This window comes from Balaenoptera acutorostrata, chromosome 9, assembly GCF_949987535.1.
Source record: "Balaenoptera acutorostrata chromosome 9, mBalAcu1.1, whole genome shotgun sequence".
Classification (NCBI taxonomy): domain Eukaryota; kingdom Metazoa; phylum Chordata; class Mammalia; order Artiodactyla; family Balaenopteridae; genus Balaenoptera; species Balaenoptera acutorostrata.
This window is the reverse complement of record NC_080072.1, coordinates 68,444,258-68,458,531: the sequence shown is the minus strand read 5'-3', so window position 1 is coordinate 68,458,531 and position 14,274 is coordinate 68,444,258. Positions and strand designations below refer to the sequence as shown.

The window sequence follows — 14,274 nt, the reverse complement described above, 5'->3', positions numbered from 1 at the left end:
TATCTTCTCATGGAAAACTAAGTATAAATAATATTTTGTTGTAAAATGCTCTATCAGAGAGTAAATATTTACTCTGTTTTTTTCCTATCGCATGAGGGAGTTTGTTTAATAAACATAATTTCATGTAATATACTATATAATTTATTTATCTATATACAATAAAATTTCACATGAAAAGCATCAAGTAAAATGAAGGGGCATTATACATTGTTAAATATCATAATGAATAGTCAAACTAGCAGAGTATTACGTATACAAAAAATGGTAGAAGCCAAGTGAAGAATATACATATACTTGATTATACATAAAATATTTTTATAGTAGTATATTGCAGACTAATAACATTGATTGCCTTTGGGATGGAAATGGGTAGGAGGGAAACTTTTTATTGTATACCCCTTTGAACTTTGAACTGTGTAAATGTATTTTCTTTTCAAAATAAAAATATGAAAAACAAAACAAGGTGCAAATTCATCAGGAAGTCAATTACATATTATAAGGAAGGTAATGAAGAGTCCAGATTCCCAGAAAATAATAAAATATAAAGCCAAGATTACAGTGCCCCCACAAGGACAAGAAAATATCACACATCTATGGAGAACAGAGGTTTTAGTCACTAAATTTCACTGGGATAATTAATCAGGGATATAATTTTCTTTAGGTCCCTCTTTCACTCTATAAATAAAAAATAAATTCTGTGAAAATTAAAAGGTTGAATATTTAAATTTCAAATCATAGAAATTTCAGAGAATATAATATTGGAAATGTCCTTGAAAGGATTTGATAGATCATAGATGCTCAATAAATATCTATAAACAACACTGAATTTAAAAATCTATATTGTGTAGCATAGTAAACTTTATTTGTTCATTTAGCAGAGATTTATTCTCTATAATGCTCAAGGTACTGTATTGTACTCACTAAGGAATACAAATATGTATAAGACATGGTCATTCTACCAAAGAGTTTATAAGTCAGAAAAAGATAGATATAAAACAGAGCATGATATATGATAGATAAAGTTCTGAAGGACAAAAGAGAGCTTAATTCCCCTTGTAGGATCAGAAATAATTTTCGTTCTACAGGAGGTTTCACTTATCTGGATTTTTAAAGAATGAGTAAGATGTGGGCAGGGAAGATGGAGGTAAAGAGCATTCCAGGTACAATGTATGATGTAAACAAGCACGAAGGCTGAAGAGTCAAAGCAAAAGTAAGGTATGGTGATTAATCTGGCTGGGGTATAAGATGATTAGGATACCATAACAGAGAAGCTTGAAAAGTAGTGAGACTTTGCTTCTGAGAACATGCATTTTACCCTATTCATCCTGCTGAGTACAGCTAAATTCCCTGGACTATAAATATATGAAAAATAAACATGAGACTCTGAAAGGTGGAGAAAAGAAAATAAACCAGCTCAGAACCTCAGGGTACAAGAAATGAAAAAGTGGTGAGTTCCTTGGGTTTTCATGTGGGCTCTCATATCTCATACAGAGAGATGAAGAAGCTGGCAAACCAGAAAAGCCAAGTGGCACATATAAAACACGTTGCCCAACAAAAGCCTTGAGTATGAATACATACTTGAATAGTATACATATTCAAGTGCACCTAGGACAATTTTCAGGATAGACCATATATTAGGCTATAAAAAAACTCAATAAATTTAAAAGGCTGAAATCATATCATCTCTTTATTAATCATACAAACCTTTTACTAACCCAACTATAGTATAAAGAATTTAGTAAGCAAGGATTCTTCAATATATGCAAATCAAGCAATGTGATACACCATATTAACAAATTAAAGAATAAACACCATATGATCATCTCAATAGATGCAGAAAAAGCTTTGGACAAAATTCAACACCCATTTATACTAAAAACTCTCCAGAAAGTAGGCATAGAGGGAACTTACCTCAACATAATAAAGGCCATATATGACAAACTCACAGCAAACATCATTCTCAATGGTAAAAAACTGAAAGCATTGTCTCTAAGATCAGGAACAAGAAAAGGATGTCCACTCTCGCCACTATTATTCAACATAGTTTTGGAAGTCCTAGCTATGGCAATCAGAGAAGAAAAAGAAATAAAAGGAACACAAATTGGAAAAGAAGTAAAACTGTCACTGTTTGCAGATGACATGATACTATACATAGAAAATCCTAAAGATGCCACCAGAAAACTACTAGAGCTAATCAATGAATTTGGTAAAGTTGCAGGATACAAAATTAATGCACAGAAATCTCTTGCATTCCTATACACTAACAATGAAAGATCAGAAATTAAGGAAACAATCCCATTTACCATTGCATCAAAAATAATAAAATATCTAGGAATAAACCTACCTAAGGAGGCAAACGACCAGTACTCAGAAGACTATACAACACTGATGAAAGAAATCAAAGATGACACAAACAGATGAGAGATATACCATGTTCTTAGATTAGAAGAATAAATATTGTGAAAATGACTATACTACCCAAAGCAATCTACAGATTCAGTGCAATGCCTATCAAGCTACCAGTGGTATTTTTCACAGAACTAGAACAAAAAGTTTCACAATTTGTATGGAAGCACAAAAGACCCCGAATATCCAAAGCAATCCTGAGGAAGATAAACGGAGCTGGAGGAATCAGGCTCCCTGACTTCAGACTATACTACAAAGCTACAGTAATCAAGACAGTAAGGTACTGGCTCAAAAACAGAAATATAGATGAATGGAACAGGATAGAAAGCCCAGAGATAAACCCATGTACCTATGGTCATCTAATCTATGACAAAGGAGGCAAGAATACACAATGGAGAAAAGACACTCTCTTCAATAAGTGGTGCTGGGAAAACTGGACAGCCACATGTAAGAGAATGAAATTAGAACACTCCTTAACACCATACACAAAAATAAACTCAAAATGAATTAAAGACCTAAATGTAAGACAGGATACTATAAAACTCTCAGAGGAAAACACAGGAAAAACATAAATCACAGTATCCACTTCCTAGAGTAATGAAAATAAAAACAAAAATAAACAAATGGGTCCTAATTGCACTTAAAAGCTTTTGTACAGCAAAGGAAATCATAAACAAGGCGAAAAGACAACCCTCAGAATCGGAGAAAATATTTGCAAATGAAGCAACTGACAAAGGATTAATCTCCAAAATATACAAGGAGCTCATGCAGCTCAATATAAGAAACCAAACAACCCAATCCAAAAATGGGCAGAAGACCTAAATAGACATTTCTCCAAAGAAGATATACAGATTGCCAACAAACACCTGAAAGGACGCTCAACATCACTAATCATTAGAGAAATGCAAATCAAAACTACAATGAGATATCACCTCACACTGGTCAGAATGGCCATCATCAAAAAGTCTACAAACGATAAATGCTGGAGAGGGTGTGGAGAAAAGGGAACCCTCTTGCACTGTTGCTGGGATTGTAAATTGATACAGCCACTATGGAGAACAGTACGGAGGTTCCTTAAAAAACTAAAAATAGAACTACCATATGACCCAGCAATCCCACTACTAGGCACATACCCTGAGAAAACCATAATTCAAAAAAACACATGCGCCCCAATGTTTATTGCAGCACTGTTTACAACCACCAGGACATGGAAGCAACCTAAATGTCTATCATCAGATGAATGGATAAAGAAGATGTGGTACATATATACAATGGAATATTACTCAGCTATAAAAAAGAATGAAAATGGGTCATTTGTAGAGATGCGCATGGACCTAGAGTCTGTCATACAGAGTGAAGTAAGTCAGAAAGAGAAAAACAAATATCATATATTAATGCATATATGTGGAATCCAGAAAAATGGTACCAATGAACCCATTTGCAAGGCAGCAATAGAGAGGCTGACATAGAGAATGGACGGTGGACACATTGGGGGAAGGGGAGGGTGGGATGAACTGGGAGATTAGGATTGACATATATACACTACCATGTGTAAAATAGACAGCTAGTGGGAACCTGCTGTACAGCACAGGGAGCTCAGCTCGGTGCTCTGTGATGACCTAGATGGGTGGGATGGGGGGATGGTGGAAGGGAGGTCCAAGAGGGAAGGGATACGAGGATATATGTATACATATAGCTGATTCACTTTGCTGTACAGCAGAAACTAACAAAACATTGTAAAGCAATTATACTCCAATAAAAAAAAAAGAGAGAAAGAAAAAAAAGAAGACAGCAGTGTTCTAAGAATAGCCATGTATGGATGCTGACTGCCATCATCATTAATAAATGATTCTGCACTGAAGCCAAAGAATTAATTTGAGAGCGATTTATGATAATGTGTTGTTAGGTGATTAAACTTCTGAGGAAAAAAAATAACAGAAAAAAATTTGGAAAATTTGCAAATATATGAAAATTAAACAATTGACTCTAAATAACCAATGGCTCATAGAAAAAAATCACAAGAGTAAATAGAAAATACTTTGAGATACATAAAAATGAAGACATAAGACACCAAAAGTTATGAGATGAAGTTAAAACAGTGTTTAGAGGGAAATATATAGCTGTAAACACCTACATTAAAAAACTAGGAAGCTATCAAATCAATAAACTAATCTTCCACCTAAAGAAATTAACAATGAAAAGCAAGCTAAATTCATATCAAGCATAAGAAAGGCAATAATAAAGACAGGAGCAAAAATAACAAAATAGAAACTAGAAAAAAAAAATAAAGATAAATGAATGAAAGCAAAAGTTGGTTCTTTGAAAAGATCAACAAAATTGACAAATCATTAGCTAGACTGACCAAGAAAAAAAGGGGAGAAGACTGAAAATCAGGAACAAAAGAGGGAATACTACTATTGACTTTACAGAAATAAAAAGGATTATAAGGGAACACTATAAACAATTATATACCAACAAATTAACCTCAATGAAATGAATTCCTGAAAAGATATAAACTACCAAAACTGAAGAAAGAGAAAATGTAAGTAGGCTATAACAAGTAATCAAAACTTCTCAGAAAGAGAAGCCCATATGGCTTCACTGCTGAATGCTACCAATCAATAAAGATTAAACACCAATCCTTCACATGCTCTTTAGAAAAACAGAAGGAACATTTCTAAAGTTACCCTATGCAACACACATTACCATGATACCAAAACTAGATAAAGAAATCACAAGGAAACTAAAGATAAATATGAATATTGACACAAAAATCATTAATAAAATACTAGCAAACCAAATTCAACAGCATTTTGAAAGGATTATACACCATGACCAAGTGAGATTTATTCCATGAATGCAAGACTGATACCACATACAAAAATCAAAAAGTGTAATATACCACATTAACAGGCTAAAGAAAAACCACATGATCAGAATAATTGATGCAGAAAATAAACAACCACAGCAACAATAAAACACTGGGGAAAATTCAACATCCATTCATGATGAAAATTATCAGAAAACTAGAAATATTGAAAGAAAATACAAGACAAACCTGAAATATTTTCTGATGTCAGAATACAAGTGCTTATAAAAGGATTGGAAGACCTGTATTTTTTTTATATTGCTGGTAGGATGTAAAAGGATACAACTGCTATGGAAAAAGTTTGTCAGATTCTTAAAAAAGTAAACATGCTATTATCATATGACCCGGCAATTGCAGTCCAGAGAAAAGAAAACTTATGTTGACACACAAATCTGCACACGGTTATCTGTAGCAGCTTTATTCATAATAGCTACAAACTAGTTGTCCTTCGAATGGTGAAACAAACTGTGATACCAAATACAATGGAACACTCCTCAGTATTAAAAAGAAAACAAACTATATATACAACAACTTGAACAAATCTCCAGAGAATTATGCTGAGTGAAGAAAAATCCCACAAGGGTATACATTTATATAACATTCTTAAAATGATGAAATTATAGAAATGGTGAACAGATTAGTAGTTGCTAGGAGTTAAGGTCAGAGGGTATGGATGGAGGCGGACAGGAAAGGAGTGGGTGTGGCTAAAAGGGCCACATGAGGGATCCTGGTGATGATGGAAATGTTTTGTGTCATGACTATAAAAAAAAATGTATCAATATCTTGGTTGTGATATTGTACTATACTTTGCAAGATGTTACCATTGGGGAAAGCTGGGTAAATGGCCTAGAGGGACCCTCTAGTACTACTTACAGTTGCATGTGAATCACAGTTATCTCAAAATAATGAGTTTAATTCTTAAAAATTAGGAACAAGCTAGATGGGCAGAAAATGATGTGCTAGAATTTCGTGGTTTGTCATGTAGCCTCTATTAAGCTGTGAGCGTCTATACTATATTTTGAGGCCCCTGAGAACAAAGCCTATATATAAATCATACTTTTACCACAGTGCTTGACAAAAAGAAGCCATTCCATAAGTGTATCTTGAGTGGACAGGCTGTAGGAAGCCATTAAAGGTCTTCTGAGCAGAGACACAAGAATGAGACAGTGCCTTGACAAAGAGGTGCCTACTAAATGCTTGTGCTGTTGAATAGAGAATAAGTGATGCTCAACAAAGCTGTCTTTTACATCAGGCATGAGTTTGGGTCCCAGATCTATCACATACTCTCTGAACTTTGATTTCTTTATTTGTAAAATTAGTTATCACAATACTAACTCATGTAGTTGTTTTATGGGCAAATTGATAAACAGTATGTAATCATTTAGCAAAAAGTAAGTGCTAGAATATAATTAGCACTCTATGTATGTTAGATGCTATTATCATTGTCTTTATTAGTATTGCCGTTGCTGTCATTATAATCCTGGTAGTTACTCAGGAAGACAAAGAGAAACCATATAACCACATTCCCTTCAGTATAGATGCAAAAAAGAATAAGAAAGAACATACACACTGTTCCCCTTTTCTCCCACCTAGGTAAACACAATTTTCTTTTTTCTATAATTCACATTTCATCAACTTTTTATTAAAGTTCTCGACATACCTGGGCCGTTATATAACTTTATGTCTCTCTGCTTCTTCTCATATACTTATTAAGAAACTTTCATTTTATGATATATCCAATTTGTAAAATACTGTCTATTCTAATTAATACATAATGTTACACTACTAACAGTTTGTGGGAATATGAGAACTGACTATAATGGATACATAGCACACTCCCTTGATAATTATGCAGAGGGAGTAAATACTGCCAATGAAATTCATAAACAAATTACATGTTCTTAAAATATTTTATGACTAAATTCCAGTCTGTAGAATGTTTCACTATACCTTAGAAGGTATGGATGGTGAAACAGAAACTATCTTATTGCTTTTAGTATACACAGATCATCTCCTCCTCCCAAATACATTTTTAATACATTTCTGTACTTCCAAAATTCATTTTTAATCATGGTGTTTTGAATGTAAAATATACTTCCATAGAATTTATGTTATTTAATGATGATTGCATTTACAAAATGACTTACTAAAGCTGACTTAAATACATTTGGTAATTTTTTTGATCAAGTATTAATAATTCTACTACCCAGTTAGGGCATAACCAAATTCAACTAGTTTACCAGAGCAGTCAAATGGTAGACATGGTTAAATACACCTCACGTCCAATTCTGTATGATCCTTCCTTCTTTCCTTCCATGCACTCTTTTTCTAACTACAAAGATAATATGGGTTCACTTTTTAAAACTTATAATTTAGGGATTATTTTATATATATATAATATTATATATATATATATTTGAAATCTACTTTTTCTATTTAATAGTACAGCATAAGCATGTACCCACATTGTTAAATACTCTTGTACAACATATATTTTAATGGCTTCATGTACTGTCATAGACAGTAATATATTTAACTACTTATCAATTATTGAAGATTTGTGTTGTTTACAATTTTCCGCTATCACAAGTAAAGCTACAATCACGTTCATCTTTTAAATATAATGAAAATTTAGACTTTATATTTACACAAACACATAGTCCGTGGTGCCCTCAAAAGTTGTGTCCCATCCTGAATCCTAACCCATGTGGTAAAGCTAAGAGCTCAAAAGAAAAAAAGACCAGGGTGCTTGCTCTTCCTTAATCTGCCCTTAAATTGGACAGACACCTCCAATTCTCTGATGACAGCCTCCTCACCTGTAAAAATGAGGGCACTGAACTAGGTCATAAAAAAGTTTTCTTATACATTCTAGAATAAAATGATTAAGAGTGTCTTAAACTCAAAGAAGAAAAGGGACTAACTGGCCAGATGCTCTGGTCTCCAGTGATTCTACTTTCAGAGAAGTCAGTGCTCTCTCCCCTCCTCAAGGATAATGGAGAAGAAGGGACGTGCAGATGGGAGAAAGCAGGACAGGAAAGAGGAAAGAGCTCCAATGTCAGGTTAAACAGTAACAACTTTGGAGAAGCTTCAATAGTGAAAGCAGAGGAAGAAGAGGAATGGATAAAGATGAAAATCAGTGGAAGATGCTTTCAAAGGGCATTATTCCAGGTCCATCAAGAAGCAGACAATAAGAGGTTTCAATAAGTAAGAGATTTATTAGGGGAAAGGCGTGTGAAGGAAATAGCAAGGGAGCTAAGAGAGGCTGAGAAAGCCATCAGACTGCAATGCAGGTCAGAAATGGGGTAAAAGAAAAAGAGAAGAAAGAAGAGTGCTGGTGGCAGAATCCCTCGATAGCAAGGCTGTCAGGGAGTCCTGAGCCAGAGTCTCCCATCAGAGGAGTCCCATGCCTCCCAGTATTGGGTCTCATTTAGTACCCTTGCTACATTTAGTTACTGACTGGGAGCATCTATGGGAAGCATGGCCTTGACACAAACAGGGTAATGGATTTCAAAACACAGTGGAGCACCTTATCAATTACACTCCCCACAGTTGATGATCTGAAAGACTCACTTTCATGGCTGTCACACACTGGATACCAGTATTTAAAGCAAATCCCAGGTTAGAACCATTGTTCTATAAAATAGTGATAAAATTGTATGCTTATTTAATTTTCCACCAACACACAAAAGAATGGATACTATCTGATTCGACTTATATCAAGTTCAAAACCAAACTAATCAATGATGATAGATATCAGAAAGTGGTTGCTTCTAGGGGGGTGTGGTAAAAATTGCGCACAGAAAACTTCAGTATCAAATAATGGAGATAAAAGCATGAAAGTTGAAGATAGCCAGTAAAGAGAATTACCCCAATAGCCATCTGTTTGTTTCTTACAAACTTACTGTAGGAGCTTCTGTGCATCATAGTATCCAATTGGATGAACAGGAATATTTGGAAGACCGACAGCCTCTGCGATTTCACGTCTATAAGCATATTCTGAAAAAAAGTTGAACATACTTCTAATAAAAATGGAGTCCCTTTCAAAATGTTCTCTGTAAATCACATTAAACACATTCTTAAATTGCATCTACTAGAACTGTTACAATTAAAAAGACAGACAGCTTCAAATGTTAGCGAAAATGTGGAGCAACTGAAACTCTCATACATTCTTGTAAGAGTGTATAATTAGAGAGTCACTTTAAATAACTTCTTTGAAAAGTAATGTTATACAGAATTATGCCCTATGGCAGAACAATTACACTCCTAGTTATTTACCCAAGAAAGATGGAAACATATGTCCACAAAAAGACCTGCACAAAATTGCTCATAGCAGCTGAATCTAGGTAGCCCATATGGGACACACACAGTCCAGCTGTTTGTAAACAGGAGAATGAATAAGCAATTTGTAAAACAGTCCCATAATAGAATTGTACTCAGCAATTAAAGGGAAGAAACTATTAACACACACAGCAACATGACTAACCTCTAATCGTTGTACTGAGTGAGATCAGCAAGGCAAATGATGAGGAAAAATCATAAATTTTTCTATGACTGGAAAATCAAACTAAGAAAGAAAAAAAATAATATGCCCACTTTGTGGCAGGCCTTTCCCAATGTGCAATGTGCATCTGTATTGTACATTAACCAGACCTCCTCAAACAGGAGGATGTAATCAACCTTTAAGAAAAATGGTTGCTTTATTCAGACACCAGCATTGTAATTTTAAGGTTATTTTAATTTCTTTTTCATCCCATACAGGGAGTTGTATTGACCAAAGGCTCCCTCTGGAGCCTTTGGTCAATACATAACTGACCAAAACATCTTTGATCAACTTTAGGTAGAATGCTAACCTGTCAATATAACACATAAATTCTTTGTCTCAGAAATGTATAAAATTGCATCTCTAACTCCTGACCAATGGAACAGTTCTCAGAGCTTCTGCAAATCTGTTCCCTGGGTTATAATCCTCAGTTTGACTCAAATAAAATTCTCTTCTCTTTCTTCTTAGCTTGACTGTTATTTGATTTTCCACCAACACACAAAACAATAGTTACTATCTGATTCCATTTATATGAAGTTCAAAACCAAACTCATCAATGATGACATATATCAAAAAGTGGTTGCTTCTAGGGGGATATGGTAAAAATTGACCAGAAAGGGGCACCAGAGAACTTTCTGGAGTCATAGAAATGTCCTATATCTTATTTTGAGTGATATAGATACATGCAATTTAAAAAATTTATTGAATTAACTCAAGACCTGTGCATTTTGTTATATGTAAACTCTACCTCAAAATAAAAACACATTTTCTGTCATTTCTTCAGATTTAAGAAAAATAAGAGCTATTTTTCCATTTTTTTCTTCAAAATTTTAAATTATAAGAGCTTTAGGTGATTGCAAAAGCTATTCTTTTTATAGTAAAATCACATAATAATATGTTGCATGGGATTTGTTTTAAAATTCTTTAGGGTAATAATGCAAAAAGGGAAGACGAAGAGATAAAATAAGATTGACAAAGTGGTGATAATTTTCTCTATTTTTTTGTATGTTAGTACTATTCCATAATAAAAAGTAAAATTAAAAGGAAAAGAAAAAAAATAGGGTACGAAAGGGAATTCAACAAATGCAAGCCTCACAGGGATAACATGATTTTTCTTTCTACAATGTCATCTTTTAAATTTGAGGATAATAAACAGAAATAGTCCAGATAATCTTATTTTATGCTCACAATTTTAACTTTATATAACCAACAGAGCTGGGGAGAAGTTGCACTTTTCAAAACTTGGGAATAAAAAGGCTAAGTAAGTAAAGTTCAGGTAGACTTATGTGATTTTATTATAGGATAATATGTATCGCTTAAAAAAAATCTATGATAATGTACTATATTCCAAGAAGATTTACGAAGCCAAAATGCATAAACTTTAAAGGAGTTTACAATTTGATAGAAAATCCAGATGAAATATAAATATGGAAATGCCATGGATACTTTGGTAACCTATTTTATCCAAGGTACACACCTTAGTTTTAAACCACACAAATTAAATGATCACAGATTTTTGTAAATGTCATCAACTAGCTGAGTACATTCAAAATAAATTAGCTCCCTTTGTTAATGATCTATTGTTTTACAGCAGAGCATTTCAGCATAAGACAAACATGTGGACTCTGGAGCCAGACCATCTGAATTTGAATCCCCACTCCTCATTTAGTGGTGTGATGGTCTAGGGCAGAGATTGCTTACTTCTAGTCTCGCTTCCCTCCTCTGTCAAGTAGAGATAATAACACAACAAAGCTTATAGGGCTGTTAATGCATGTAAAGAGCTAGCATTTAGGAAATACTCCTTGAAAGTGATCACTATTGTCTTTATACAGCAATGACACAATAAGCATTTTCTAGGCTCTAAATTCTAAATGTCATTTCAGGGATTTATAGAACTTCTTTTGTTCTACTATCCCTCATCTAAAACTAGAAATTTTAAAAACTGTGAAATCCATTAATTGGGGGGAATTTACTTGTCAACAAAACATGATCTGATGTAAACTAATTTGGAAGCAAGATCTGACTTGAGTAGACAGACTATTTATATTACTTACGTTCCTCTGCTTAATATGATTATTCATACATTTTACTGCAAAAATATTTACATGCTTGCTTCCCATTTTCTGCTCCAGCCTCCTATGTGAATGTTATGCAAGAAATGGTATATGCACCATATTACTTTTAAATATCTGAAAATGTCTGCATTTCAAAACCTATCAGACCCAAGGATTCCAAATAAGGGATAAGGGACCCGAACCAACAATTTTCTGAGTTCAAAATCCTTTATTCTTAGATACAAAGAGAACAAGAACAAGACATACTTTATCCATGTGTCAAAGGAAATCCTTCGGTAAAATCACTTTACAATGTTAAAGTTTTTGTGATGATTAAGGCCTGGCCACTCACCATTTGCTGGGTAGCCAGGTGTGAGAGGGTCCCCTGCACCATTAAGATTTAAGATATTTCCACGCTGAACACCACCTCCAGGAAGATTCCAACCAGCTGGATAGGACTCCACCCCGGGAGCAAAGTAATCAGCAGGATCCGAGTACAAAATGATCCCTTTGGCCCCAGCCAGCTGGGCATTTTTAACCTGGAAAAGACAGTCTTCCTTATTTTAGGTTGGTTACTCAAAATTACTCTTAAATAAGTAGCTAAACCTTATCTTCAATCTTTTATCCTTAGACTTACAACAAGGGACATCTCACAGAGAGTTGGCTTTTTCTTTTTCCTACTGCAAGCTCTAAAAATGAGTTTCCAGGGCTGAATCAGCCCTCAGAGCAGCAGATTTTAAAAACGTACATATAGGGCTTCCCTGGTGGCGCAGTGGTTGAGAATCTGCCTGCCAATGCAGGGGACGCGGGTTCGAGCCCTGGTCTGGGAAGATCCCACATGCTGCGGAGCAACTAGGCCCGTGAGCCACAACTACTGAGCCTGCGCGTCTGGAGCCTGTGCCCCGCAACAAGGGAGGCCGCGACAGTGAGAGGCCCGCGCACCGCGATGAAGAGTGGCCCCCGCTCGCCGCAACTAGAGAAAGCCCTCGCACAGAAACGAAGACCCAACACAGCCATAAATAAAAATAAATTAATTTTAAAAGAAAGTACATATAAAAAAATGTACATATTAGTGGTAGTGAGTATGTGCTATTTCCTTCCTCTAGTCTAGAAGCACAATAAGCAAGTAGACTCCACAGACTAGATTCCCATTTCTTCTATGGTTGAGAGGGAATATTTCTGAAATTTAGCTTCCCACAAAAGAGGAAAAAATATTAGCAAATCAAGCCAAATTAAGTGATAGTAACTTTCAAAACTGCTGTGTATAAATTGGTTTCTCTCATTACCTATAACAAGAATTAATACTAAAATTTAATTTAGTAAATATTTTCAAAGGTAACATTTAAAACAAAGATACTGAAGGTTAACAACAAATCAAATGCATGCTTCTTTGTAGACCACAGGCATAATGTGTAGGTATGGAAAAAACCTGCTCTGTTTCCCTGAACTTCTACACTGGCCGAATTCCAATGACCCAGTTTAAAACCCCTGTCTATAAGCTAGAAAATGTATCCTCCCTATTAGGTGGGCTGGTACAGAGTATGAGAAGATCACAGTCTTCTAAAAGTTTTAAGGATGTCGTTCTACCCATGTAAGGTACAATATAACTTTTAATTTTTGTGGAAAAGAAAAAAAAAAGATTATTTTTTACCTTATTTCCTCTGAAAATTTTCCCATATCTGGCAATCAGAATCTTCCCAGAGCAATTAATTTTCATGTCCCGCTCTAGTTTAAAGAAGTCTTCAGTTCGTGCGTAGTTAACATAGACTAGGTCACCCTGTTGAGATCACAGATGACTTAGTACAAGTAAGATTTAATAAAAGAGGTTTTTCTGTGTGAAGACTGTTTCACATCTTTGAAAGAGGTAAGAGACAAGAGTAAGCAAGAGGGTCAGAAAAGCATGAGCCTCAGGTAAGAGATTCAACAGAGAAATGAACTTGAATTGAGAAGGCAATTACCTGGGTAGAGACTTACGAATTAACTATTAAGTTTTGTTTATGTCGATGTCTCCTGTAAAGTGACCATAAAACTATAGAAGCGTTCACCAGAAAAATGCACGTAAATATACACACTGCAATTTGGAAGGGGCCAGATACCCTAGGTGAAAAAGTCCTAGATGAGAGCTGTATTCTCTTTGAAGTATATTCACAATGGGTCTTCACACCACCAGGTAAAAAAGAAATGTCAGGTAATACTGCTTTACTGGTCTGGCTTCAGGATTACGTGCGAGTATTCTAACATCTCAGAGTATCAACATTATCATTTGTAAAATGGCCTGTTAGATTAGATCAGTGTTCTTCACACATTTTTTTTTGCTCACCTACTCCCTAGATTATTTTTGAAGACAAATGTATCCCTCTTTTATTTTTTATTATTATTTTTTGGATTTTTTTAAACATCTTTAT

At 34.7% G+C, this 14,274-nt stretch overlaps 1 protein-coding gene across 1 annotated transcript in view; it reads right to left on the bottom strand.

The window, feature by feature from the left end:
• FOLH1 (folate hydrolase 1) overlaps nucleotides 1–14,274 on the bottom strand; it is a 58,706-nt gene that overhangs the window by 23,982 nt on the left and 20,450 nt on the right. Inside the window, exons 5-7 of the mRNA XM_057553873.1 lie at nucleotides 13,521–13,646; nucleotides 12,222–12,408; nucleotides 9,178–9,271 (exon numbers count right to left, since the gene is read on the bottom strand). Coding sequence (XP_057409856.1) covers nucleotides 9,178–9,271; nucleotides 12,222–12,408; nucleotides 13,521–13,646 — 407 coding nt within the window. The remainder of the gene's footprint in view (nucleotides 1–9,177; nucleotides 9,272–12,221; nucleotides 12,409–13,520; nucleotides 13,647–14,274) is intronic.